The sequence below is a fragment of the Orbicella faveolata genome, unplaced genomic scaffold, assembly GCF_042242905.1.
Source record: "Orbicella faveolata isolate gen_17 unplaced genomic scaffold, um_ofav_v1 contig_15, whole genome shotgun sequence".
Taxonomy (NCBI): Eukaryota; Metazoa; Cnidaria; class Anthozoa; order Scleractinia; family Merulinidae; genus Orbicella; species Orbicella faveolata.
In genome coordinates this window covers 3071672-3098889 of record NW_028301542.1, presented here as the reverse complement: position 1 = coordinate 3098889, position 27218 = coordinate 3071672, and the positions used below count along the sequence as shown (strand labels likewise).

Sequence of the window (27218 nt, the reverse complement as noted above, 5' to 3'; positions counted from 1 at the left end):
GTAAACAGAACAGTTGCTAAACGAAATTTTCCTTTATTCGGAAGACATCACTCCAAATGCTAGTCCAGGATATTTGAAAGGATGGAGAATTTTCAAAATGACTGCTGTCGCCTTTGGACCAAGAATCTTTGCAAAAACTCGTATTCAAGGCAATTAAGAATCGTAAACGCGGTGGTTACGTTGTTAGCCAGCAGGTCAGATCGATTGACTGAAATTTAGTTTTCTTCAAACTAAAGCTACTCGTTTTGTCACATTTTTAGACGATGATGACATCTTTGAATGAAGGCAACAACGATAAAATAAAGGTAGAGGATGAATTTGTTTTTCGTAGAGTTTCCCTTGTCCGTTTTACTGCTGAACTCGATGAGTAAATTGATTCACAATCGATCTACATGTAAGCTGATTATTAAAACTACGGCTGCATACATGTATGCAAACGAACAATTGTCTTAGTCCGTTATTTTGTAGTCCTTGATATTCACCTCTGAATATTATAAAATAAATTGCTTAGACCAATCGAATTACACGTTATATATAAGATTTTTTTAAAAGCAAACGAAAATTCATATGAGCTCGAAAAAATAGGAGGCACAAGAACTGGATGCGTGTTTAGAGAATTCTATTCTGTCTGTGCTAAATAACGTTGTGAACTTGTTGTGAACGACCATCTCCATTTGTCGCGGTCATAAAAAAAATCTGAAGAAAAGCAACACATATTCTACTACCAGGTCAGCCGTAATATTTTGCTAAGTTTTTTTAATTATTAATTTATTTTTTTGCCTTTAGTGGCAACTTTATTACTTAAACCTAGGCCACATACAGTGTAGAGTTTAAAAAAAAAAATACAGTGTACTACAAAAGGAAAGTTGCAAAAATAATACTAATAATAATACACTGTGCATTTAAGACGTTATTCTATTATGATCTACTATTGTTACATCTCAACATTACGTGTATTACATCACTTATTGATAAATTAATTTTTCATCAGTTTCTAGTTGCTAATGATTTTATCAAGATTAGAAATGCTACACTCAAATTTTTTAACATTATGGTGAAATTTAAGGTCGCTTTGTACGCAAGCAAAATCAGGATTACCCAAACCCTAACCCTAACCCAATATTTATATATGAAAAACATAACTGATAAAATCATAGAATTAATCGCATCTTTACAAGGCATACAGTTTGTATAGAGCTATAGGCGTGTAGTTTTTTTATCTTTTATTATCATTTTATTGACCTCCTGCGAGGGTGATGAATTCTAAAATGGCGGATCCAAGATGGCAGATCCAAGATGACGTATGAATCATAGCCAAATGATAAAACATATCAAAGCAAGTTGAGGGTTATTAAAGAACAGAGTACCTACTAATTTGATTTGTCCAGAAAGAATCATGGGGAGGACCTCCCTCACATCACGATGAGGTATGAATTGACCTTTGAATCTGAGGGTTAACATTTATAAGACGTATAATGACGTCGAAAAATCTTACATACAACTTTAAATCTAAGTTACAAAGCTGTGGTTTCCAGTCCCATCTTTTCGTCACGGAGAGTTTCATAAAGGGGCGCGTAACTATAGTTTGCGTCAGCCATATCCAAATAAGGACAGTCGTGTAGCATCATCCGTTCAACTTGTTCCCGGATGACACTGAATGAAGGCCTTTCAGTGGGTTTTTCTTTCCAACACTGTCGCATCAATTCATACCTGAGAAAATGAAAGACAGGAATCAGTCATCAATTCATGACAGAAACGGGGCGAAGGAATAAAGGAGGCTTACATCTCATCTCTGCACATCTGTGGTTTCTCCATTCTGTATCCAGCTTTAAGAGCCCGAAAAAGTTTATGATTACTTATTGTAGGATATGGCGTCCCACCTAGATACAAAGAAAGACGGAGATCAGTTTATGGGGCAGCAAGAGCATGTTTTTTAGGGAGCTGGTAGAGTTTTAATCCGTAGATCCCGATATCAAGACCACTAGCTCCCCTTCCTCTAGCTAGTGATCGGTAGCCCTGATTTTATTTCCTCGGTCATGCTTGTAGATATCCAACTGGTTAGCTTCCTACAAGCTGGGAATTTTCACCATGGTTTCTTCAGTTCGAATGGCAGTCCTGGAAACTAGCTTGCTCAATGGAGATCAAAGGTAAGTACATTAGCTTGCAGTGATCATTATAATTATACATCTAATATATGTTATTTTAAAGTTTCACATCCAAAGCGATACAGCAGGTCGTGCAGGTGACACTATAATATGCCTGACAAGTGATGCATAAGTGAGATCACTCATAGCCTCTCTGAACTCCGGTCAGGTGGAACATGGAGTAATGAACTGATTCAAGCAGTTTTGTTTAAAAGTTAGTATAATTTGGCATGCATGCGCAATTGTAAAGAAACCTAACAAAATAGTGCAAGGAAGCTAAAAGTACATAGATTCCAAAATGGCTGGTAGAAAACAAGAAATGCTACGCACCGATTGTTAAAATCTCCCAAAGTAGAATACCATACGCCCATCTGTTGAGATATAATCACATAAACTAGATTACATTCCCAGTTATTGGTTACTTCCTGAAGCAAATTTACATCCTAAGCCACAATAGTGCGCCTTCATATGCTGACGTCCGATCTCACCTCTCTGGTTCCTCCGCAATACAGCCTCTGGCTGCAAGGGAGGAAATTGGCACCAACTATCTATCTATCTATCTATCTATCTATCTATCTATCTATCTATCTATCTAATATTGATTGTAATGCTGCACAATAGAAAACAGCAATAGAAGTTCAGACTGAAAGGAGCTAAGTCATGGTGTGTGCATCTTGAAAAGTCTAGCCTAAATGTTGGTACAGATCTTTCGAAATAAATCAATTTAAAAGAAAAGTTAGACACGGCATTCATGGAAAACAGGATTAGTTTAATATTTAAATTAGGATTTACTACTTCAATTTTTATTAATTAGTATTTAGCATGGACTGTTTATTAGTAGTTTATTAGTATTAATTTATATATATATATATATATATATATATATATATATATATATAAACGTTTGATAAAGCAAGGGCGGACAACTTCTGACGGTAAAAAAAGTTAAAAAGTTAAAAATTTAATAGAAAAACGTTTCGGTCTTAGACCTTCATCAGTTACAAGAGAAAAAGGACGAAAACTAAGTTTAAATACGGTTACAGTGTGGGAGATTACGTAACGAAATGAAAAATACAATATTGTGCTATTAATACATCGTGATTAATACAATACAGGAAGAAAATGCAAAACGAGAAATACAATGCTGTACTATAAATTGCGTCATACAGGGTGATAATTAATAGACCAAACGAAAAGAATACAATACTGTGCATAAATTACATTATAGAGCGTGATAATTGCAGAACTAGGTTAAAAAAGAAGAAACCTACGTTTACGCTGGACAAGGTTAATAAAATCCCAAATCGAGGCCTTTGGAGCATTAAAGGGTTGACAAACAACAAAATCCCTGGAGGGGCCCTTAAACAATAAGCTGTAATAAGATCCCAGGCAGGGCCTTTGAGCATACCTAACACCCAAAAAGCTGACAAAATCCAAGGAAGGGCCTTTGAACTGCCTTATGGCGCGAACGCATATTTACACAAGAGAAAGTTAATTATAACAAATTCTGTTTTTGGAGTGAAATTCTTTTCTTTTATTTAAGCCATGGGGAGCCAAAGAGAACAGTTGAGCACTCCAATAAGCCTCTTTCGTAATTAAAAACCTATCGATCTCGTCTGAGTCATTAGGGGCCTGCACCTGATCAATGCATTGGAATTCAAAATCATCCAAGGAGTGTGGAATTTTATTGAAATGTACTGCTACCTCACAAGTGGTTTTGTTTGTGAGCATAGCAGACTTGTGGTTACGAAACCTAACCCGAAAATCGGTGGTAGTTGATCCTATGTACTGTAAACGACATTTCTTGCAGGAAACTAAATAGATCACGTTTTTAGAATCACAAGAAAGCCTTGAATGAATGGTGTATTTTCTGCCCGTTTTAAAACTTAGAAATGATTTAGATTCAACAAAGAAATTTCGACAGAGATCGCATCTATTTCTTTCACATTTAAAGCAGCCATTGTTTGGCTGAATTGTTTGTCCCTCATCGGCGGTTTTAAAACGAGATGGTGCTAATAATTCTTTCAGGTTTTTTGTTCTACGAAAAGATGGTATGATAGAGCCTTGAGGGAAAAGTTCTTTCAATTTAGGGTTGGATTGCAAAATCAACAAATGCTTTCTAATTATGCTACTCACATTAGGCAAATTAGGATTAAATGTGAGAACAAATGGAAATAATTTCTTCGATTGTATTCCGCGTTGCCGTAGTAAATCATTCCTAGAAATGGTGGAGGCTTTGGAGAATTGATCGTCAACTAATTTGGAGGGATAACCCTGATTAACAAGATAACCCTTGTACTCAACTGTTCTCTCGGCAAGGAAAGTTTCTTCAGAGCAATTTCTCTTCAAGTTGGAGTCGCTACTCCAACTAGATTGAAGAGAAATTGCTCTGAAGAAACTTTCCTTGCCGAGAGAACAGTTGAGTACAAGGGTTATCTTGTTAATCAGGGTTATCCCTCCAAATTAGTTGACGATCAATTCTCCAAAGCCTCCACCATTTCTAGGAATGATTTACTACGGCAACGCGGAATACAATCGAAGAAATTATTTCCATTTGTTCTCACATTTAATCCTAATTTGCCTAATGTGAGTAGCATAATTAGAAAGCATTTGTTGATTTTGCAATCCAACCCTAAATTGAAAGAACTTTTCCCTCAAGGCTCTATCATACCATCTTTTCGTAGAACAAAAAACCTGAAAGAATTATTAGCACCATCTCGTTTTAAAACCGCCGATGAGGGACAAACAATTCAGCCAAACAATGGCTGCTTTAAATGTGAAAGAAATAGATGCGATCTCTGTCGAAATTTCTTTGTTGAATCTAAATCATTTCTAAGTTTTAAAACGGGCAGAAAATACACCATTCATTCAAGGCTTTCTTGTGATTCTAAAAACGTGATCTATTTGGTTTCCTGCAAGAAATGTCGTTTACAGTACATAGGATCAACTACCACCGATTTTCGGGTTAGGTTTCGTAACCACAAGTCTGCTATGCTCACAAACAAAACCACTTGTGAGGTAGCAGTACATTTCAATAAAATTCCACACTCCTTGGATGATTTTGAATTCCAATGCATTGATCAGGTGCAGGCCCCTAATGACTCAGACGAGATCGATAGGTTTTTAATTACGAAAGAGGCTTATTGGAGTGCTCAACTGTTCTCTTTGGCTCCCCATGGCTTAAATAAAAGAAAAGAATTTCACTCCAAAAACAGAATTTGTTATAATTAACTTTCTCTTGTGTAAATATGCGTTCGCGCCATAAGGCAGTTCAAAGGCCCTTCCTTGGATTTTGTCAGCTTTTTGGGTGTTAGGTATGCTCAAAGGCCCTGCCTGGGATCTTATTACAGCTTATTGTTTAGGGGCCCCTCCAGGGATTTTGTTGTTTGTCAACCCTTTAATGCTCCAAAGGCCTCGATTTGGGATTTTGTTATTAACCTTGTCCAGCGTAAACGTAGGTTTCTTCTTTTTTAACCTAGTTCTGCAATTATCACGCTCTATAATGTAATTTATGCACAGTATTGTATTCTTTTCGTTTGGTCTATTAATTATCACCCTGTATGACGCAATTTATAGTACAGCATTGTATTTCTCGTTTTGCATTTTCTTCCTGTATTGTATTAATCACGATGTATTAATAGCACAATATTGTATTTTTCATTTCGTTACGTAATCTCCCACACTGTAACCGTATTTAAACTTAGTTTTCGTCCTTTTTCTCTTGTAACTGATGAAGGTCTAAGACCGAAACGTTTTTCTATTAAAATTTTAACTTTTTAACTTTTTTTACCGTCAGAAGTTGTCCGCCCTTGCTTTATCAAACGTTTTTAAATTCATTTTTGCGGTGAGGCTTGGACTGTGAATCTTCATTGATCCTCCTGACGCAGTGGCATTCTTTGTTGGCTATATGTATATATATATATATATATATATATATATATATATATATATATATATATATATATATATATATGTCTGAATTTATGAAAACCGTGTTAAAGACTTTGCACCAAAATAGCGGGCATGTTTTTGAAAAAACGGTTAGAAAATGTACATAAATATGGCCATGTCGCACCGAGAGTGCTATCTACCTCGTGTACTCTTAATAGAGTCCATACCATGCCTATACAAGCCTTTAAAGTCGTTGCAAATGAGTCGAACGAGCCAAACAAAACTAAATTAGAGCTTAAATTGATCATTTGGTTCGCCGCGGCACTAATTTAGACAGGCTTAACCTCTGCGATTTCACCTAAATGACCTCACTAGGTCTTTACTGTGGGTTAAATTAGCCAGTCACGCTAACAAGAGCATGGTAAGCAGTGGAATCGGTTATTTACCTCTATATTTCAGCCAAAAAGTAGCCGTTACGTGACATTTCATTTCAATATCTGACCGGATTCGCAAAAACATAGCCATAGAATTTGACTTGTCACTGATAATCTAACTTGCTACAATTCTGTCCTAGAGCTAGCTTTCCACGAGGCTTATCGTAGCTCAAATAGCAGCAAATAACTCTCCTGTATGCCTTTTGAGGCCAGGAAGACTAAATTCACCGTCTTTTCGTTGAATCATGAATTGTACAATTTAATTAAGAGTGCTTTTAACATGAAATTGGACTCTAAATCAACACGAACGTACAGATATCAAAACCGCGGCGGAGAGCTAATCTATCGCTTTCTAAAGGCCTGCATCGTCCTAAATGGACTGAACAAGAGCTTCCTACATCGAGAATCGATTGAACTTCAGACAAACTAGGCCATAGTTAGCAGTAAGCGAACACTCAACATGTTGTCGTTACGTCAATTATCGCCCGGAAGCCACGCAAATAAATTTCTTCCGCGCTAGCGAATCACAGACAGTTCTGATACTTAGCTAAGCCGAGAACGCCTAAAATTGATAAAACAAGGAAATTCTACTCACGATCAGCGCTTGAACTCATGTTCTTCTCTCTCCTCGTGGCCATGTTTTGCTCGCAAATAGCAATGTCCCGGATGTACTTCAATTTTGTCGAGCGCGGAATGGCACATCCAGATTTCAACAGATTTTTTTCTAAGTCTTTAGCTACATCAAAGTTCAAAGCAAATGACGCCAACAGCAGCTAGAAATGTCTAGTCCATTGCACGTCTAAGCCCTAAATTGATGTGGCGGAAGATTTTTGCTGTCTAAAGCAAGCACAACATTATCGCCACAGGGCAAACGGCCTTCTGTTACGGGACTAAATGTGACCCGTACAGTTTACACATGTCCTCAGGCCCGCCTCAGGTACGATAATGGACGACGCTTACTAGCAAATCGTTAGACTTGGGCCTTCATTGGACTTAATGATGTCCTCGGGCAGACTTCCTTTAGACAGCAAATACAGAACGCTAATCGGTCGCTCCTTGTCAGAGTCACCGCGCGAACTGAATTCAGACGAGTGTAGCCTGGGCTAAACTTAACGCAAATTGAAAAAAGAGGGGGGGGGGGGGGGGGGTCGATAAATAATGAAAAAAATACCTAAATAAATGAAACATGCGGCAAGGAGTTCCTACATTTCATGCTAGGTAAGATTTACAAGCTGCTGTCATAGCAAAAGCAGAAAAAAAACAACAAAGAAATGAAAAAAAAAAAAAAAAAAAAAAATCAAAAAACACCTGATTCAGTCTTTAACACCGTTTTCATAAATCCAGACATATATATATATATATATATAAATTCTATTTCCTTGTGGTGAATGGATTTCAAAAAGCGCTCAACTCTTAGAGGAGCATAGTATATTCATTAAATGTAGTTCAGGACTTCAGGAGTGATTCATCGCTTTATTGCTACAGACCTGTTTCGTATGGTCAACAAGTGACCACACTCATCAGGCAACATCAACGAATGATGTTGAATGATGTTGAATGATGTTGCCTGATGAGTGTGGTCACTTGTTGACCATACGAAACAGGTCTGTAGCAATAAAACGATGAATCACTCCTGAAGTCCTGAACTACATTTAATGAATATATATATATATATATATATATATATATATATATATATATATATATATATATATCTTTAAATATTAGTATTACCTGATGATTTTTAACCGTGTATAAAGAAATGCTAAATAAAATAAATAAACACAAATAAAATTTCAAGTTCGTCGTTTGTAATTCGCGTTAATCTTCTCAATCCTTAGCCATCCTTATTCCTTTATGGTCTACTATCATCTGTTTGGTCAATAAATTCACTATTTCAGGTTTCCTTCAATTTAAAGGAAATTTTGCATGTGGCCAAAATAACTCAAACTACTGTGACTAAGCTCCTTTAATCACCCTTTTTATCAGTGACAAATTAATTATTTAATTCACATCTTATACAGGTAACACGTTACAACGTCGCTTTTGAACAGTGAACACTGCAAATTTATTCCTTCTCTCACTACTTTTCTCGCCAAATTATGTAGCCAAAAAACGCAAGAATATCTTAAGCAATCTTAATTTAGAGACCTAAATCACCAAACCCGGTATGTAGCTGTTAACTTGGATTTGATTTAACCGCTGATTAAGAACCTAGCCGACTCCGCCCTTCACGTGATAGTTTTAAACTTACACGTCACTCTCTGCGTTGAACAACTGATCATGAATGGCTTCCGGAGACATCCATTTGATTGGTAGTTTTCTGCTTTTCTTAGAATGGTACACTTTCCCAGCGTACACGTTACGCGACAATCCAAAGTCGGCTACCTTCACTAGCTTGCCTTCACAAACGAGAACATTTCTCGCCGCCAGGTCACGATGGACGAATCCTTGCCTTGACAGAAACTCCTGCGTAAAATAAGAGAGGGAAATTTTGTCACTGCAGCGGACGTTGTTAATGAAAGGTCATGAAAAGGAAAATAACAATCTGTTAAAAGGGCCATCAAAGCATTTATATCAATATTACAAATTGCAAAGATATTGGCCAATCTCTACAGTATATACGTAATCCAGTTCGTACCATTCCTTTCGCTATCTGCCATGCGAACGTCATTAGGTCAGCAGGTGAGAGAGTATCATCGTCACGAACGTTGTCAGTATCATTCTTGATACTCTCATGAGCAATCGCTGCACATCCGTTCTTGTCACTGGTGCACTGAAAAGAGAACATCAACAACACTTATTTAATGATTAATTACCTGCCACAGCTCAACCCTCGGCTCACACCCCTACTGGGCTAAAAGGAGGTGGTAGATGAAACCTTAATTTCCCCTGGGTTTTCGTTGTAATATGATGTTGGTTATTCTGCTTTTAAAAGATAGCCCTCGGCTTGCTTTGCAAGATGACAAATTTTTACATGACGCCATACAATATGATGTCATAAGACGGCACTAAGGCCGCCATCTTGGACTTTATTATTTTCTCAGAAAGTCGAAAAATAACGTGAATTTATGGGAGATTATCCAAAACTAATACTAGAATCTAAAATGAAACTAGGTTTGCAATTTTATCCAAATAGACTTGAGAAAATGAAAACTTCTGTCAAAAAAGGCGAAGTTTAACAAGGGTTTACTATGGCAATGTCATATTACGTGGAGGCAGTTAATATATCAAAATCTCGGCTATGTTTTTTTCAGAATTCTGAAAAAAAACTGTCTGTGGTCTTATACGTTCGAAGGTTACATTGCAGCCAACATGTAGCTGAACATTTTTGAGTGGAAGCCTGAAAGTTCTGAAACAAGATAAATTCAAACAACTCCTCCTAAATAAATGCATGAAATCAAAATCGTTTTCCAGCAGAAGGTATTAGAAATTTCTTTCATCAAACATTAATGCTCATTTTAACCCTCGGACCTACAGGCTAACTCATACCCAAAACATGGTACAAGGGGCTGGGGGGGGGGAGGGCGTTGATGGAACCCTGCCATAGGTTTTCATTCTGTTAAGTCACAGCAAGTTATATAAATTTACATTGAATAGACAACCCAGAGCTTGCTCTACAAGATGACATCATTTTTGTTGGGTATGACGTCATATAACGTCATGTGATCCGCCACCTTGGATCCGTCATCCTGGATTTCATTATTTTCTTAAAAAGTGACGAAACAACGGAAATTAAAACAAAATCAAGCCAGAATGCTAACGGCTGGAAAATTGAAGAATTATCTTTAAAAAAGTCTTTATTTGGCCAAACCTTCCTGAAATTTGTGGTTGTCATGGCAATGTAAATAATAATTGAGGCACAATTGACATATCAAAATTTTTGCGGAAGGATAAATGAACAGCTAGTGAAAGTTTCAGCCTCTTAAAGTAAACTGCCTTTTCAAAACTTTGAAAAAACCTTATGCGGGTGGCATCCACCCCCCTTGTACACATACAAATTGGTCCTAGCGCCAGGTCACGCATAACCCACCCGCCCTCCCCCCCCCCCCCCCCCCCAATTGTACGTTCGAGGGTTAATATTCGTCTTGTTTATATTCAGAGCAAGTTGAATTGAATTCAGCACTACCGGAGTTGAGTTGAATTCGGCACTACCGAACACAGACGATCTAGTGGGAGGGACTGGAGGATTTGCTGTCCAAAGCACCACTGGTTACGTCAGTCACTCTTTTTGCATGCAACAAAGAGTGCAAATAATAATTACTTCATGTAAGCTCCCTTTATTGATGGCTCCTTTGGTTTGATATATTGAGTGGTGGGGCGCTGCTTCCCCCGTCGCTTCAAAAGCTTGCTCGATCTAACATGTAATACAATAACATACGCTTTTGTTAGCAAAATAGCAAAACTCTTAGTTACAAAAAAGATAAAAGAAAACTAGGTAAATTTACCATCAAAAATTTAAAAGCTAATCGAGCGAAATTAAATAGTATCTATATAAAGATGTTGGTTAGCAATAAAACTTAAAAGAGGGAGCAGTTGGAGACAAAATAAATAAAATCACTAAATCACTAATTACCAAGAAATAAAGTAAGTTAGTAATTAATAAGTCACTAGTAAGTGCCAGATGAAAACTTTTAAACAAAAACAAAGTAATACAAAGTTTTATAGCTTTTGAGGCGTTTTGTTTGGTAAAAGTCTAATGTCACAATGCCTCTCTCCACCAAAAGGTATTATGGTTACTTGGAAATTATATAAGCTAAGCTCAACCTGACAAATAGCTATGAGCGAGACAGAGGGTGTAACTTGCGGTGGCCGACAGCTTAAGGGAGGGGTGGTAACAGTTCAAGTGGCCTCGTGCTGCAGAAGACTAGATAAGCAGGAGAGGCTTCAGTATTAACTTTTGGTTTACAGTCAACGTCATTTCATGGTTTTCTATGTTATACGAGCGTGACGTTTTCTTGAAATTCACATTTATAAAATTTTTGTTTGTTACGGGCGATTAGGAAAACGAATTGTTTATTAAATCTTCACAGGATTTTCATTGAAAACTAGAATTACAGTGGAACCCCGCATCACGGCCACACCCTTAATACGGCCACCTCTCAATTACCGCCACTTTACTCTGACCCGAAGAAGAGCTAAGCGAGTCATTTTCCTACTAAAAGAAGTACTTTAGTACGCGGCCACCCCGTTAATACGGCCATACTTTTGTGACCCCATAGTGACCGAGCGGGGTTCCACTGTAAGCAACCAGCATGAGATAACAGCCCAAAACAATTCGAAGGATGTCTGAATTACTGTTCTGTACCCGTTCAACCGCGCCAGAACATTCTTATTTCCTCGTGTTTCCAAATTTTCTCAACTTAGAGAATACGGTCAAACGTCTCCACAACGCCAGCTTGGAGGCAGAAGAAAGTGGCGTTGTAGAGAGATGGCCGTTAGTGGAGGTTGGACTTTATTGAATTAAATCAATACAAAGTTTTAGTAAGTAGGCCGGTTTTCTAAAACTTATTGACCAAATTAAAAGCTATAGGTAAGATTTTCAATTATGTCACATTACCTGCTCTCTTCTTTCCCTGAGGTAGTGAAGTAAATCCCCATTCTTTGCAAACTCGACCACAAGGAACATGGGATTTGTCATGGTACAGCAAGCCAATAAGTTTAATATGTTCTGGTGATACCCAATTTGTTTCATAAGCATTATTTCCTCTAGGAATTCCTGCATTTGTTCTTCTGTGGCACCATCTGGTAGGGAAAAAAATAAAAAGCGTTTTTCGCTACAAGTTTTAAACATACATGGGCGAGCTTCATTTAAAACTGAACAATTAACTTCAGTGGGAGATCACAACAACAACAGGTAAGCAGTAGAGGAAAGGGCCAGACAGACAGTCCGTTCCATTTATTGAACATAAATTGACTTAGCAGGACCAGTACACTGCAATCTAACAATCATGACTAACCATGAGGGCGTGGGTGGGGGGAGGGGGGGGGGGGGAGGGAAAGCCAGTTAAATCGAGCACATCTTCAGAGTCCTTGCAGCGTTCTAACAGTTCTGCAGTGCAGACTTGGGCAAACTAGTCCCAGGCTTCCCTCCTCCCCAGGGTTAAATGTAAATAAAATGAATATTTATACTACTAAAACACGATCACAATTCTACGCCTATTTCATGAAATAACCAAAATGGTTAATTTAAAATATATAACTCTTTGCGACTTTTCATTTTGCCCATATCAAGATCTGAATGGTCGTTTTAAGAACCTTATCCACATTTAACGCTTTTAAGACGCTGTCATAACCAAATCGTACTTTGCAACATTTTCACAGCAACGGCAAGGCCAATCTTCATTTCCTGCTGCTCCTTGTCCGTCTTACGTTGCAAAGATTTCCTCCCTTTTCCAACCTCCATAGTTTGTTTCAAAAGCCTGCCATTATATACTTTCCCAAACGCTCCTTCTCCAATAATCCGATGCAACAAAATGTCATCAAAACGGACTTCCCACGGATCCTGGAAGAGTTCTGAATTGGATCTGAAAACATGTATACATGTATCAGAATCAACAGCTCGAGCCTTCAACATAGTAAGTAATTAAAGATAGCTCCTTAGGATAATCATTTATCGATAAAATTAAGCGAGCTAGTTTATGTGGTTTTGTTTTTGATTGTCTTGAATTTCCCTCTGTGAAATCTTCCATGCAAATTTTAACAGCATACCGGATCCGCTGGATACGAATTTTGAAAGGGATAACAGTAAATTTTGTACTGGCGGGCGTTTTTTTTTTTTTTTTTTTTTTCGAGTTTTGCAAATTTATTTATTTTCCTACTGTGGAAAAACCGGTCTGACATATTTCCCTGAACAACGAGTTTCAACTAAGGCAAAATATTTATTACCTGTGTGCAAAATTCTTACTGATTGCAACAAGTGAACATTCACGGTAAGCTTGTTTCGTTCATGTCATATAACATGGAAAACCACCGTATGTTTTCCTTTGAGCTCGCGTTGAGCTTTCACGTCACCCAAAGCGAGCGCACGGTCGCACAACTATATGTGTAGGCAGCTACCTTAAAATAATGAAACAATCGATTTAAGATAACATGAATTTTTCTGTAGAATACTATCTCAAAATTTCTTTAGCTATTTGGCATGGGAATAGGAAAATTATATATATATTTTCTTAGTTTATTAATATCTACTGGTATTACTTTCATGGATTGTGGTGTAGACTACAGCCTTAAATTGATTGTGTTGCAACAAGTTTATGCGTCACACTAGCCACCTATAAGTTACTAACGTTTCTTTCTTTTTTCTTAAACAAAAACGGCGCAGAATTTACTGAAGCCGATCAAGAGTATTCTTCATACTGAATGTAAAATGTGTTTTTTGCCCTTTTGGTTAATTAACATATATTGTTTATTGTGTTGCAACAAGTTTGTACGTCACAGAAGTAAGTTACCTACGTTCCTATTTTTCTTAAATGAAGCACACCCATTAATATATAGATTTAGGCCAGCCTAAAAGCGTAGCTCCTGGCCCGGGTTGTTCAAAGCCCGATTAAGCTAACCCAGAAAAAGCTAGAATTTTGATTTGACTTTTGTAACTTTGCGGTGAGGTTTTCTGTATATTGTTTGGCCTTCTGTTTTGAGTTTTAATAATTACCATATACACAAAACAAAACAGCAAGAAACGTTTGTATAGAAGAAAAAGTTATATTTTGGTTAACTTTTAATCCTGGGTTAGCGTTAACCGGCTTCCGAACAATCCTGCCCTGTTTCCAACAAGTTAACCTTGTATGAACCCGCAATCCAATCGATAACCAGTACTTGGTCAGAAGAGCTGTAAATTTGAGCCCGCGATATGGTCACGTGATACTGGTCAGCGGATACCTTGTTTTGACAGTTGTCAATTGATCATAACATGGATGTCCAATATCAAGGAAGTACACGGTAAACCAAGGCTGCATGTCTCTGTCAACGTATTATTTGGAGTATGGCCGCCATGTTGGGCGACTCCGCCGTCGTCGTGCGTACGCACCCACGAGCAATACCGCTAGCCAAGATAACCACGAGAAAATCAACTCATGGGTTTCCTTTTCTTTCCTATATGAGTATGGGGCTCCGCTTGGCAGCCCTTTGGACCGCCGGAGCTCCGCAATTGACTGAAGCCGATCAAGAGTGTCCTTCATACTCACCGATTCTTCCTACGATATCTAAAACCAAACCATAAAGCTCCACTTAAACATAGCAAAGCCAAAATGGAGCTGCCCAAAATCTTCGCTACCAGTAACAAAATGGATTTCCCAGTGCTCTGACCATTGTTGTGAAGGATATTAGCTCCTGTAGAGTCTGAATGCAATAAAGAAAGAAATACCACACCTTGCTAAAAATAAATTTATTTCATTGACACCTCAATTTGTTAACTTTTGAAACTTGAATCAGTCAAAATTGATGTTATCATCATTATTTCAATGCCGCATAAATATTACTTTGAATGCTCAAAACAATCTTTAGTAATACTATATATATTTATATACCTTAGTGGTAAGCAAAATGATCACAATGATTAACAAAAACTTTGACAAACGGTCTAGCTTATATCAGTTCTTCGTTTCTCACCCTTTCCTTCTTAAAAACATTCCCGCAAGCATTTTAAATAGTACTTTGAGGTGGAATCCCTCCACGCGGACAATTCCATAATACAGACCATCATGCCTCTTTGGTGTCTGTAACAAGGGGGGCACTAGCAAGGAAGTTCAAGTGTATGCTTAAGACTCAAAGCCCCCAGAGCGTCAAAATAAGCCAGGATAAATATAAGGGAAAATCTTCAAATAGAGGCATCTACCTTTACATTTGTGTAAATTGCAGCTCTCTGTGGATAGATTTGTCCCAGGGCAATCTTTTCCATTCCATTTTGGCGCTGGATTAGAGCATGCGCGAGCCCGCGTCCTGTTTCCCCCTCCACACGTCACACTGCATGGTTGCCATGACGACCACTGGCTCCAGCTCCCATTCACTGATGATTAGAAGAAACAATCCATGACATGAAAGCTCTAAAAGGTGTATAAACTGCTGAAGTTTGGAATTGATAAAACTTGATCAGCTTTTTAGAGAAGGCGTTTTTCTATAAAACGACTTCACGGTCGGCACGACAAATAAAAGGTGTTTGGTTACGTTTTTATTCAGTAATAAAATCCAATGGACTGGAGAAGCCAGGGGCCTCGAGGCAGGTGCTTAATACGAGTTTAGAAATGTTTACAACTGAGAGAAATTAACATTTAGATCAGTTGGTTGGGCGGACCCAAATGCTAATCATCCTACATAATATTAGTCAAAATATAAGGGTTTAAGGGAATTGTTTTCTTAGAAGATTTTCGCCAGATAGATCAACAACAGTAGCTAAAAGTTATTCCAAAGACTAAGGAAACCTAAAGTAGCTTAAACACACAAATTTTTTGGCCATACCGGTAAATATCTGGTTAAACTCCAACAATAATCTTGAACCATGAAGAATCTTTGATCATTATACGGCATGCTCTTACGAATCTCCCAGGCTCTTACGTTTTTTGTCAGAGAGCTAAATTTCCCGTGAAGTGACCAACTGGTAACTAACCTTCAACAAAGCGGTAAACAAATATGGTCCATGTAGCTCCCACGCTATAATTTGATGAACAATTGTCGGATCTCCCGTATCTGTTGTAAGTCCTACTACCGTTCACCCCACTCCAGCACTGGTGGCGATATTCCACGCCAAAATACCAGTAGCCAATCTCAAAGACTTCAGTAGCACACGCGTGAATTATGTCGGCGAATGAATTGGCCAAATCTTTCTCGTTGATCATGTCAGAGAACGATTTGACTTGTATTGGTAGAACGCGTCGATTTCTTTTATCTTTGAAACAACCGACTGGTTCGTACGGATGCAGTACCGATGTATCTGTGTAGAAAAACCACAAAATCATTTAGTAGAGAAATCAAGACACAAGTTAGCAACTTGCATAGCTGAGGATTTTTTGCCGCGCATTTCGCGCGAAGAAGTCTCCACCATACCATTTATCTTGCGGAATTGTCGCTCGTTTACTACTTCGTATATCTTATTGCCATCGTGCGAAAATGGGCGGCCAGGCAAATAAGATGTCATTGACAGATCGGTACAATCATAAAATATCCTAAAAACCACAAACTAACTCAGCTCGGGAATGAAAAGCAAGGAACATTCTAAAGCATCAGAAAGGCAAATTACATTTTAAAGGAAATACTTCCAAATAAAGGCATCTATTACCTCTACATTTTTGTAAATTGCAGCTCTCTGTGGAGATATTTGTCCCGGGGCAATCCATTCCGTTCCATTTTGGCGCTGGATTAGAACATGTGCGAGTGCGTCTCCTGTTTCCCCCTCCGCACGTCACGCTGCATGGCTGCCATTGCGACCACTGGCTCCAACTGCCATCTACTGATGATTAGAAGAAATAACTCATGACAAAGAAAGCTCTAAAAGTATATAGACTGTTGACGTTTTGAGTTTCAGTGACCTACCTTTACAACTGTGCAAATTGCAGCTCTCTGTGGAGATATTTGTCCCAAGGCAATCCTTTCCGTTCCACTTTGGCGCTGGATTAGAACATCTGCGAGTACGTCTCCGGTTTCCCCCTCCACACGTCACGCTGCATGGTTGCCATGGCGACCACTGGCTCCAGCTGCCATTCACTGATGATTAGAAGAAACAATCCATGACACAGGAGCTTTATAAAGAGTATAAACTGTTGATGTTTTGATTTTTTGTGACCTACCTCTACAATTGTGCAAATTGCAGGTCTCTGTTGAAATATTTGTCCCGGGGCAATCCATTCCGTTCCATTTTGGCGCTGGATTAGAACATGTGCGAGTGCGTCTCCTATTTCCCCCTCCGCACGTCACGCTGCATGGCTGCCAATGCGACCACTGGCTCCAACTGCCATCTACTGATGATTAGAAGAAATAACTCATGACAAAGAAAGCTCTAAAAGTATATAGACTGTTGACGTTTTGAGTTTCAGTGACCTACCTTTACAACTGTGCAAATTGCAGCTCTCTGTGGAGATATTTGTCCCAAGGCAATCCATTCCGTTCCATTTTGGCGCTGGATTAGCGCATGTGCGAGAACGTGTCCTGTTTCCCCCTCCACACGTCACACTGCATGGTTGCCATGACGACCACTGGCTCCAGCTGCCGTTCACTGATGATTAGAGGAAGCAATCCAAAACATGAAAGCTCTAAAAGTGTATAAACTGTTAAAGATTTGAATTGTGGGAAAATTGATCGCCTTATGCTCTAAATTTGTATAAAAACAATTCACGGTTCCGATAAAATTGTTTAAGCTTTTTATTCAGTGTTCCAATCCAATGGACTGGAGAGCCCAAGAGCCTCAACATGGCAGGCGCTTAATACCAGTTTACATACCATTTTTTTGGAACTAACGGAAATTAATCAGTAGATAAATTGGCAGGGGACCCAAACGCTGATCATCCTGCATAATATTAGTTATCAAAATAAAAGGGTTTTTAAGTTTGTTGTTGACCATATCGCAAGAAAATGTTTATCTTACTAGAATTTTTCAGATCGTTCAACACCAGCTAACACTTATTCGAAAACCAAAATAATAAACCTGAAATAGCTTGAACACAGAAAGTTCTCGGGCATACCGGTAAAATAAATGAGAAAGCTAATCTCAGATGGCAGAAAAACTAAATATCTGGTTAAAATTCAACACTAATTTGGAACTGTGAAAAATCTTTGAGCATTCGAAAAAGCAGCAACATTTCGTCAGAGTGCTAAATTCCCAGTGAAGTGATCAACTGGTAACTTAATTACCTTCAACAAAGCGGTAAACAAATATGGTCCATGTAGCTCCCACGCTATAATTCGATAAACAATAGTCGGATCGCCCATGTCTGTTGTACGTCATGCTACCGTTCACCCCACTCCAGCACTGGTGGCGATATTCCACGCCAAAATACCAGAAATCATTCTTGTACACTTCGGTAGCACACGCGTGAATTATGGCTGCGTATGAACTGGCCAAATCTGATTCGTTGATCATGTCAGAGAACGTTTTGACTTCTACTGGTAGAACACGTCGATTTCTTTTATCTTTGAAGCAACCGACTGGTTCATACGGATACACTGCCGTTGTATCTGTGCAAAAAAAGAACAGAGAGTCATTTAGTGGAGACCTCAAGCTATAAATTAGCAGCCTGCATAGCTGGTGGTTCTTGCTGCTCATTTCACGGGAGGTTCTCAAGTCTGTGCCATCCAATTTATCTTGCTGCATTAATAGTCGCTCGTTTATCCCTTCGCCGCTTCGCTAAAAGGGGCGCCCAGACAAATAAACTGCCATGGCTATATCGGTTTAATTTATTTATTATTTTATTAGGAAACTGTACAGTTCTGCTGGATGTTCAGAAGCATACGTCGTATAAAATTATATAATTAACAATTATTTACCGAAGTGGAGGTAAATATCCATCACTTTCACCGACACTGAGGTGAATAATTGTTTCAGTATATACCACACAAGCTGAATAATTAGCGGACCAAAACGAAAACGTTATTTTATGTGTGACAAGCGGTCGGAAATTTCAACATCTCTCGCGCAGGCTGCTCGGAGGTGAATAGTACTTGCTAATCACCTCCAATCAGAGAGCGCGAAAAACACTATTCACTTGTGTGGTGTATACTACTGCTGCTGCTGCTGCTGCTGCTGCTGCTACTACTACTACTACTAATTATTATTATTATTATTATTATCATTTTTATTACTATTATCATGTTATTATTATTATATTATTATTCAAAAGCAAACAATTGTCAAATACTTGTGAAATGTTCGTGGCTAGTCTGACACGACGTTTCGTCTCGGCCAAGAGACTCTTCAGAGACCTTTAGAATTCATAGGCAAACTCGTTGAACATCACGCCTAAAGTCCCGTTCGCAAATTCTTGATGTTGACAGTCTGGCCCTCTATCACGGAGGGATTCCCAACCGTACATTCACGAGTTAAATTTGTACAAAAGCAAACAACTGTCAAATACTTGTGAAATGTTCGTGGTTAGTCTGACGCGACGTTTCGTCTCGGCCAAGAGAACGGGAGTTTGGGCGAACGGGACTTTGGGCGTGCTGCTCAACGAGTTTGCCTATATATTCTAAAGGTCTCTGAAGAGTCTCTTGGCCGAGACGAAGCGCCACGTCAGACTAGCCACGAACATTTCACAAGTATATTATATTATTATCATTAATCCTAAAATACAACTCATGCAGCCGATTCCTTAAGAGATACTCCCTCCTGTATGCAAAAAGCTGTTTAGCGACGTCACAAAAAGTCCAGAACCCTGGCAAAATAAACTTGATAAATATTTTTCACTTAAGGCAAGAAGGGTTGCTACATCACTGATTTATGAACTCTGTGCGAGATCCTATAGAAGAACAAACACGTTCAATGATGTGAGTAGCATAGGACTACAACAATAAAAGTTCTGGCCTGTTGAAGTACTTAGTAAAGGGAAGGCCGTACTACATTGGCTGTAAACTTTAAGGACAGTACTTGAATACGTCGTGTGCAGTCTTTGAAATCGGGGTAACGTAAGAGTATGTTAACAGCAATAGCTTTACGTTTAAACCAATGAACAATACTTCGTGAATTTTTTTTTTTTTTTTTTTCAATTTCTTTTCGGTTGGGTTCTTCTTGTTATTTAGCCTATTTTCGTTTGTAGAAAAGGTACAAATCCTAGTCAGAGATGTATTTTTCGATCCTTTAATTTAAAACAAATTACTCATCTATAATATTAAACTTTTCGTAAAAAATGCTTATATGGACAATGTTTCTGAGTGAGCGAAGGAATTGACACAAAAAAGACGTTTGATAGGAACTTTTCTATGGCCAAAATTTCATCTTCACTGGTGCTTGCGAAACCGTGTCTTATGATTATACGTACTTGATTGTGATGTGTTGCTCTGCGAGATGCCTTCATTTGGCCAAGCTTGTAGTATTACGGTTCCGATGAACATCAATCCGCAATGAAACATTGTGTTGGAAACGATTCCTGGCTTGAAATTTTCTCGGGAAAGGAACCTCATTGTGATGGCTCTATAGCTAGGGAGTAAAATAAAACATGCAGTCATCACAAAAATAGCTACCGCAAACTTAAGACAAATAATGATAATCGAATATTTACCCAGGATAACCCTTCAGTACAAAGTATTCTTAGCAACGGGGCTCTGTTGACTAAGAATTAAAAACCAAAATTATATAATTAAAAAGCTATTAATTAAAAAGCACCCGCAATTCGCTGTTTAATTAATAGGTGATATTGAGTTATTCTCTGTGGACACGCTATTCATCTAACTTAAGAGCGGAAATGTAAGAAAACAAAATGCACTAAGCCGTCAATATAAGGTGTTTAATGTTGTTAAATGCAGACACTTACAGAGTTGAAACTGGTTGTCAGACAAATTCAGTTTTGTTATCCGCGGTAACCTAGCTTCACAAGTCTTCGTATCTTCATGGGGGATTGGAAGGTGATTTTTGCAGTGAAATTTTCGGTCCGGTCCTGTGAGAAGCGGTGTCTACTATATACAGTATTGGCTTTGGTTATGAAAGAAAAAGAGCTAATTACTATTTATACGGTCACGGTTTATAATGATAATAACTGCTAAATTAAAACACATCTCTCGCATCCTCTCATTATCACCCACTTATTATATTGCGCACCTTTTTTATTATCGGACTGCTTAGTCATCAACGAATTTATAAACTGAGTACTACCAAATTACAAGCAGAAATCTTCCTCCGTATCGAAGGATTGCCAACGACGGCGACTTTAAATGCAGATTATTACATGTTAAGTGTCTGATATGGTTTTTATTGACGAGTTTCAAATACCACATCACGTACGAGCGAGTCTTCGAGCTAGTGTGCGACATGGTATTAAAGACTGGTGAACAAAACGATATCGTGCTCTTAACACATTATAACATATGATTTGTTTATTGCGCGCATATCCGAAAAAGTAAGACAACTGAATTGGGTTTTACAGGATGATATCGAAATCACAGACCAAAAGGATATAATTAGAGTACAGAAGTGTGTTTTAACAGGCTTTACACACCCCTGAGAAACTCAATTTAGCGATTAGTAGGGCAGACAATTTTTCACGTTTTTCAATCAAGGTTATTTAAGGCTGAAGTTGACTCATAAAGAAAAGGACTCTTGCAAGGGTAATATTTCTGCCAAGGAATGTTTACACGCCCTCAATGTTATGGGTGATGGTAAAATTCCTGAGATGGATGGTTTAACTGTGGAGTTGTATAATATTTTTTCTGTTAGGACCCAGCCACTATTTAGTGCTGGCAATTTCTTATATAACATTGTCGATCACTCAGAAAAGCGCGCTTATAACTTCCCTATACCTAAGCCAAACAGGACAACATTTACTGTAAAAAAAATGTCGATCACTCAGAAAAGCGCGCTTATAACGTCCCTGTACCTAAACCGAACAGGACAACATTTTCTGTAAATATTGGACTCCAATTTCTTAAATTGGAGTTGATTACAAAATTGCTTCTGCTGTCACCGCAAATCGTATTAAGGTCCTTCCAACCATCATATCACACACCCCAAAACCTGGATGAACCCGGTTTTTTCATGTTACCATCCGAATTGATTAAGAAGTTTAATTAACAGTGTACTTTCCTAGAAGCTTATGGTATTTTGTTTATGGAAATTAGAAAGGAGAAAGCTTGGTAAACTGTTACCTGTGCTCAAATCTCAAAATATAGATAGACCTGATTTAAAGCAACTAGGGTGACCGGTTTAACTTACGGCACCTTGCGAAGAGCCAACTAAGGTGCAGCGTGAAAGGAATAAACATCTTCCGGTCCGCCTCCGGTTTGAGATTGGTCTACCTATTTCAGAATCTCTTTCGTATGCAAAAATGCTAGTAAGCTAAGAGGCTTTCAATTTACTGTTGGCAAAAATCTATTGTTAGTAAAAATGGACTATAGGGATCGTAATGACTGCTTTTTTGTCATAACAGACCTGAAAGCAGAAACCACCTGTTTTGGTATTGTGACCGGATATTCCCATCTGAAACGCTCCACAAATTGGATTTGGGAAGCAACAGTAATTGATGTAGAGTTTTCCCTTGAATCTGTTCTCTTGGGCTATATAAACTGTATGCCTGTAAAAATGAGTTAAATTCTACGATTTTATCAGTGACGTTTTTTACATCAAAATGTTATATGGTTTTAGGGTCAGGGTGTAATGTTAGGCTAGGTTAGTGTTCAGTGTTAGATTGCGTAACACCGAATTTTGCTGGCGTTCAAATCTACCTTAAGTTTAACTATAATATTAAAAAAAAAACTGCATGTAACTTTTCTCATCAGGATATAATCATAAGCAAATGGAAACTGATGGAAACAATAATTTGTCGATAGATGATGTGATGTACGTAATGTAGAGATGCAAGTGTGGTAACTTTATGGTTCCAATGTACACTGTAAGTATTGTTTTTGTAATTTACTTTTTGTAGTATGCCGTGTAACTGATGTATCGTAAGTGTTAGTAATAAAGTTGTAATGAAGGTAAAAATAAATGAGAAATGATCATCGCAAGCAAAACATTACCGGCTGACCTGGTAGTAAAATATCTGTAGTTTTTCTTCAGATTTTTTTCCATGGTTGCAGCAAGTGGAGATGATCGTTCACAACAAGTTCAACCTTATTTCTCACAGACCTTATTTCTGTTAACACGCATTCAGTTCTTGTGCTTCTTCAGGAACCGCAAAAATCTCGCCGAAGCCACAATTTTACTCAGAAAACTGGAAAGCGAGTGCACCCGTATCAGTTGGCGTCAGCATAAATATAACGTGGAGCCCGATTGGTTTAGGCCATTTATTTAACCATTATTCGCCGAAGGCGAAGTTAACATTGTGAATATTCACCAAGACGGAGTCAAGGTGAATATTCACCAATGATCACTTCGCCTTCGGCGAATAATTGTTTTAGCATAATTTTCAGAGCTGAACAAAGAGGACTACAGAATAACGGACTAAAACATAAAAACACCGACGTAATTGCATACTCGTATGCAGCCGTAGTTTTAATAATAAGCTTACATGTACATCGATTGTGAATCAATTTACTCATCGAGTTCGGCAGCAAGAAAAACAAGCGAAACACTACGAAAAATAAATTCATCCGGTACCTTTGTGTTATCGTTGTTGACTTCATTCACAGTTTTCATCATCTTCTAAAAAATGAGTAGCTTTAGTCTGAAGAAAAATAAATTTGGGTCAATTGATCTGACCTGCTGGCGATCAACGTAACAACTGCGTTTACGATGCTTAAATTCCTTGAATACGATTACTTGAAAGGCTTTTTGGTCCAAGGGCGACAGCAGTCATTTTGAAAACTCTCCATCCTTTCAAATATCCTAGACTTGGAGTGATGTCTTCCGAATAAATGAAAAATTCATTCAGCAACTGTCCGCCATGTTTACTCAGGCGCGAAATCGCAAAGATGGCACGCTTAGTTACCAGGCCTCGAAAATGATATATTCACCGCGCGATAGCGTCATATAGGGAATCGCTCAACCAATCAGATTGCTGGAAACTCTTTCTCAGCTCTGGAATTATACTAAAAGGAGATATTTCATGGGACAATCAAACCGTGAAGGGATATGATATCATTCCACTGCAGCGAGCGGCACTGGGAATTATACGCCATTTTAGTCTTGCAAGCGGAGGAATCCACATTACAAATGTTCTACCCTTTATTTCATCTACATTAAGGTGGCTCAAAACAGTTTCCAGCACTTAGATTGTGATGGGTCGTTATAACCACTCTTTATCACTTGATGCTACAATCATGGTATCAAAAAACTGCCCAATCATTGGTGAACACGTTGTTAACATTTTCGTGACCCAACAGGTTACCATAGCAACAGTATGACCTCCAAAAAACAACCTTAACTACAGCTTTAGGAGCCTATAATTCAAAAACGGCACCACGATTTTTTTTTACATTATCAACTTTTGATAAGCATGATAAGACGCAACTTTTGGCAAAGTTTGAAAAAATTTCGTTGTTTTAAAAGCAACTTTTGTAATTTTGATTAAAGCCGTTGAGTGCGTTGAGTACGCGTGCGTTTGAGATTTCGGTCACAAAAAGCGATACTGTTTGCAGAATATGTGACTCTGTGTTGAACGTTTACATTTTGCATTGTTGTACGGTGTAACAAAAAGCCTAAAAAGCTGTCAAAGTTGGAAATTTAGGAGCAATCCGCGGCCTATCAGGTTCAAGAATTTAGGATTCGGGACCGCTAAGATGCTGGAGAAGAAAATAATAAATCATATTATTTTTTTTTCTCGAGCATCTGAGCGGGCCGGAATCCTAAATCCTCGAACTTGATTGGCTAATCATACGCACGTGACCGGTCCAGCTTTTTACGATACGGTCCACGGGCCGGATTTTTTTTCCCGCTGCCTGAATTTCGCTCCTAAAAGTTAGCGGAATCGTCAATCTTTTGCCTTTTTTACACATCCATCGACGATTAGTCAACGCAAGTTTATCTCTGTTAACTTTAAAATGGCAAGGAAAGTCACTGTAAGTAAATTCAATTGAGTGTTTTTAAGTTTTGAGAGTTTAGTTAATTGCTTGCAGCTTGGCCCTGTAATGGCGCGTAATCCTGTTTCTCTCGCCGTAAAATTTGAGTTAATTTCAGTCGAGTTTACCTCTCTGATCGTGGCTGTATTTAGGAGAATTTCTGTGGAATACATTTAACGAATTTCCTTGCTTTCTGCTATTCAATTTAGGGTAGATAAGTGACGAAATGATTTTAAAAGCAACGACTGACAGAAATTGTTTTCGTAGTAAAACTTCAAACCTCGCACGAAATTTCACACCGCAAAAACAATTTTGGAGAACTTAACTGGTGAAATAAATGAGCTCGGTCACAGTTTTTCACCATACGGACCTTCCAGCCGGCAAATAACATATATATATTTATATATTAAAATGCTGATGAATAAAGATCAAGTGAAATATTTTCAATACAGGCTAATCACATTTATCGAAGTGGTGTTTAATATTTTCCGTCACGCATATGAAACGCCCTACTTTACAAAACACGATACATCTATACTATACTTCTATTTTGTGAAATTTTGCTCTGAAATACGGGGGATGACTCAATTTTGCCAAAACGTCTTGAAAATGGTTTAAAGATACTATGCCAAAAGAGTCTTTGTAATCTGGGAAATCCTACTTTGAATTTGCGAAATTGTTTGTCACTTTAGAAATGGAACTTCAAGTGACCTTAAAATTGCATGGCAACTTGCCAAATCGAGTTTCAAAATATTACTTCATTATCCTTTTCGAAATCTTACCTTTCATGTCGGCTCTGGCAAATACTACTTTGCGAAGACTTTGCGAATGCGAAGTTCAGTTTTTCGAAATGATACTTCACGTTACTTTGCAAAATGCCACTTTATACTCTGTGAAATATTGCTTATTGACGCCTGTACCTCAATAACATATCTTGCTCATTGTTGTCGCAGCTGTTGGTTTCTCAGGCTGTGACATTTTAAGGCAAAAGAACGTTGACTTACGTCTGAAGTTGAAAAGGTACCAAAAGCTGTATTTTGAACAAACTCGTCATCAACGTAACTGAATCTAAAGCTGGATCCTTGGTTGTAATATGTTCCATGAACGGGATGCCGTTTGAAAGCAGGAGTACCAGGTGGAAAAGATCGCTAACACCATGACAGCAATAATCCTGAACATTCCAAATTTTAATTATTTCCTTTATTTTTTTTTAATTTAAATTAAATCAAGCTGAATCATTTCTTTTTTCTTAAAATGAAAGTTTTTCTCACTGTGAAAGTCTGTCATTCCTTTTTTCTTTGAATTTTTGTTTAATGTTGGTTTTTATTGGGATGTCTTCACTATCATTCATGCTACCTTGATAGAAGTTATTGTATTTGTTATAATATAGAAATAACTATTATGGTAAGTCTATCTAAGTGTTTTTTTTATCAAAAATGGTTTGAAATCTTTATACTTGAGGCTATGGTGACTTAATATATGAATACAAAAGTAAACAAAATGATCATGACAATAATGGTTTGCTGGAAGATATTTTTAGATATTTTCAAAGTGTATGGACAGACTGTTGTTAAGTTTAGGTTTATAACTCAAGTGGAATAAAGTCGCCTTAATTTAAGTCATCCAAAGTCGCCTTAAATCGCCTTAACTCGCCTTTAGACTTTTTTTTTTTCTGCCAGTTTTTCTTAAGTCATCTAAAGATTTAGGCATGATGATGGTAGTAAAGGCAACGCCTACATTGCAAAGCGATTATAACATTTTGCTAGCCTGTTTGGCGGGAACAGACCTGTAAGTAGGAGCGGCTTCACTGCTGAGTTTCATCGAGGAACAAATTTATGTCGTAACAAGTTTATTTCTAACTGAATACTACCGATACCATAATCCCCATCTTTTCGTCTCTCTTTAAGTATCGAACAGTTTGTAGCCATGAATTACTGTTTTCGCTATGAGACAATTGTTACGGGACTTCGTTTATATAGAAATAGCCGTTGTTAGTTCCTGGGTAATTATCTGTTTACCACCCTTTCTGCAAAGACTTTCTGAAAATTACCATCAAAATGCGCGTACAGGTTCTTTGTTTCTATTTACAACCTTTCGTTGGCACTTTCTGCCATTTATT

At 38.0% G+C, this 27218-nt stretch overlaps 1 protein-coding gene across 3 annotated transcripts; it reads right to left on the bottom strand.

The window, feature by feature from the left end:
• Positions 1–738: 738 nt before the first annotated feature.
• On the bottom strand, positions 739–23421 carry LOC110048929 (uncharacterized). Of its 3 annotated transcripts, XM_089287951.1 has the most exons (18): positions 23128–23421; positions 20431–20588; positions 18311–18634; positions 17505–17675; positions 17251–17421; positions 16997–17167; positions 16743–16913; positions 16074–16397; positions 15306–15476; positions 14656–14809; positions 12776–12996; positions 12030–12214; positions 10734–10826; positions 9111–9245; positions 8724–8938; positions 2475–2515; positions 1784–1880; positions 739–1710 (listed from the first exon to the last, which is right to left on the bottom strand). In XM_089287951.1, the coding sequence occupies exons 1-18, from the start codon at positions 23169–23171 to the stop codon at positions 1515–1517; spliced, it is 3042 nt and encodes a 1013-aa protein (XP_089144077.1). In that variant the 5' UTR covers positions 23172–23421; the 3' UTR covers positions 739–1514. The 3 variants fall into 3 exon arrangements, with proteins under 3 accessions (XP_089144077.1, XP_089144075.1, XP_089144076.1); XM_089287949.1 differs by lacking the exons at positions 20431–20588; positions 23128–23421 and having other exon boundaries at positions 16743–16910; positions 18311–19235; XM_089287950.1 differs by lacking the exons at positions 20431–20588; positions 23128–23421 and having other exon boundaries at positions 17251–17418; positions 18311–19235.
• Positions 23422–27218: the final 3797 nt, after the last annotated feature.

Bases quoted from the DNA above. Each gene is read 5' to 3' on its own strand.
- LOC110048929 (XM_089287951.1), bottom strand. From the start codon at position 23,171: ATGGAAAAAAATCTGAAGAAAAACTACAGATATTTTACTACCAG. The intron at 17,676-18,310 runs GTAATTAAGTTA...TCTAATCATCAG, and splicing joins TGTTTACCGCTTTGTTGAAG to TGAACGGCAGCTGGAGCCAG. The intron at 12,215-12,775 runs GTACGATTTGGT...TTTCCCTACCAG, and splicing joins TGCTGTGAAAATGTTGCAAA to ATGGTGCCACAGAAGAACAA.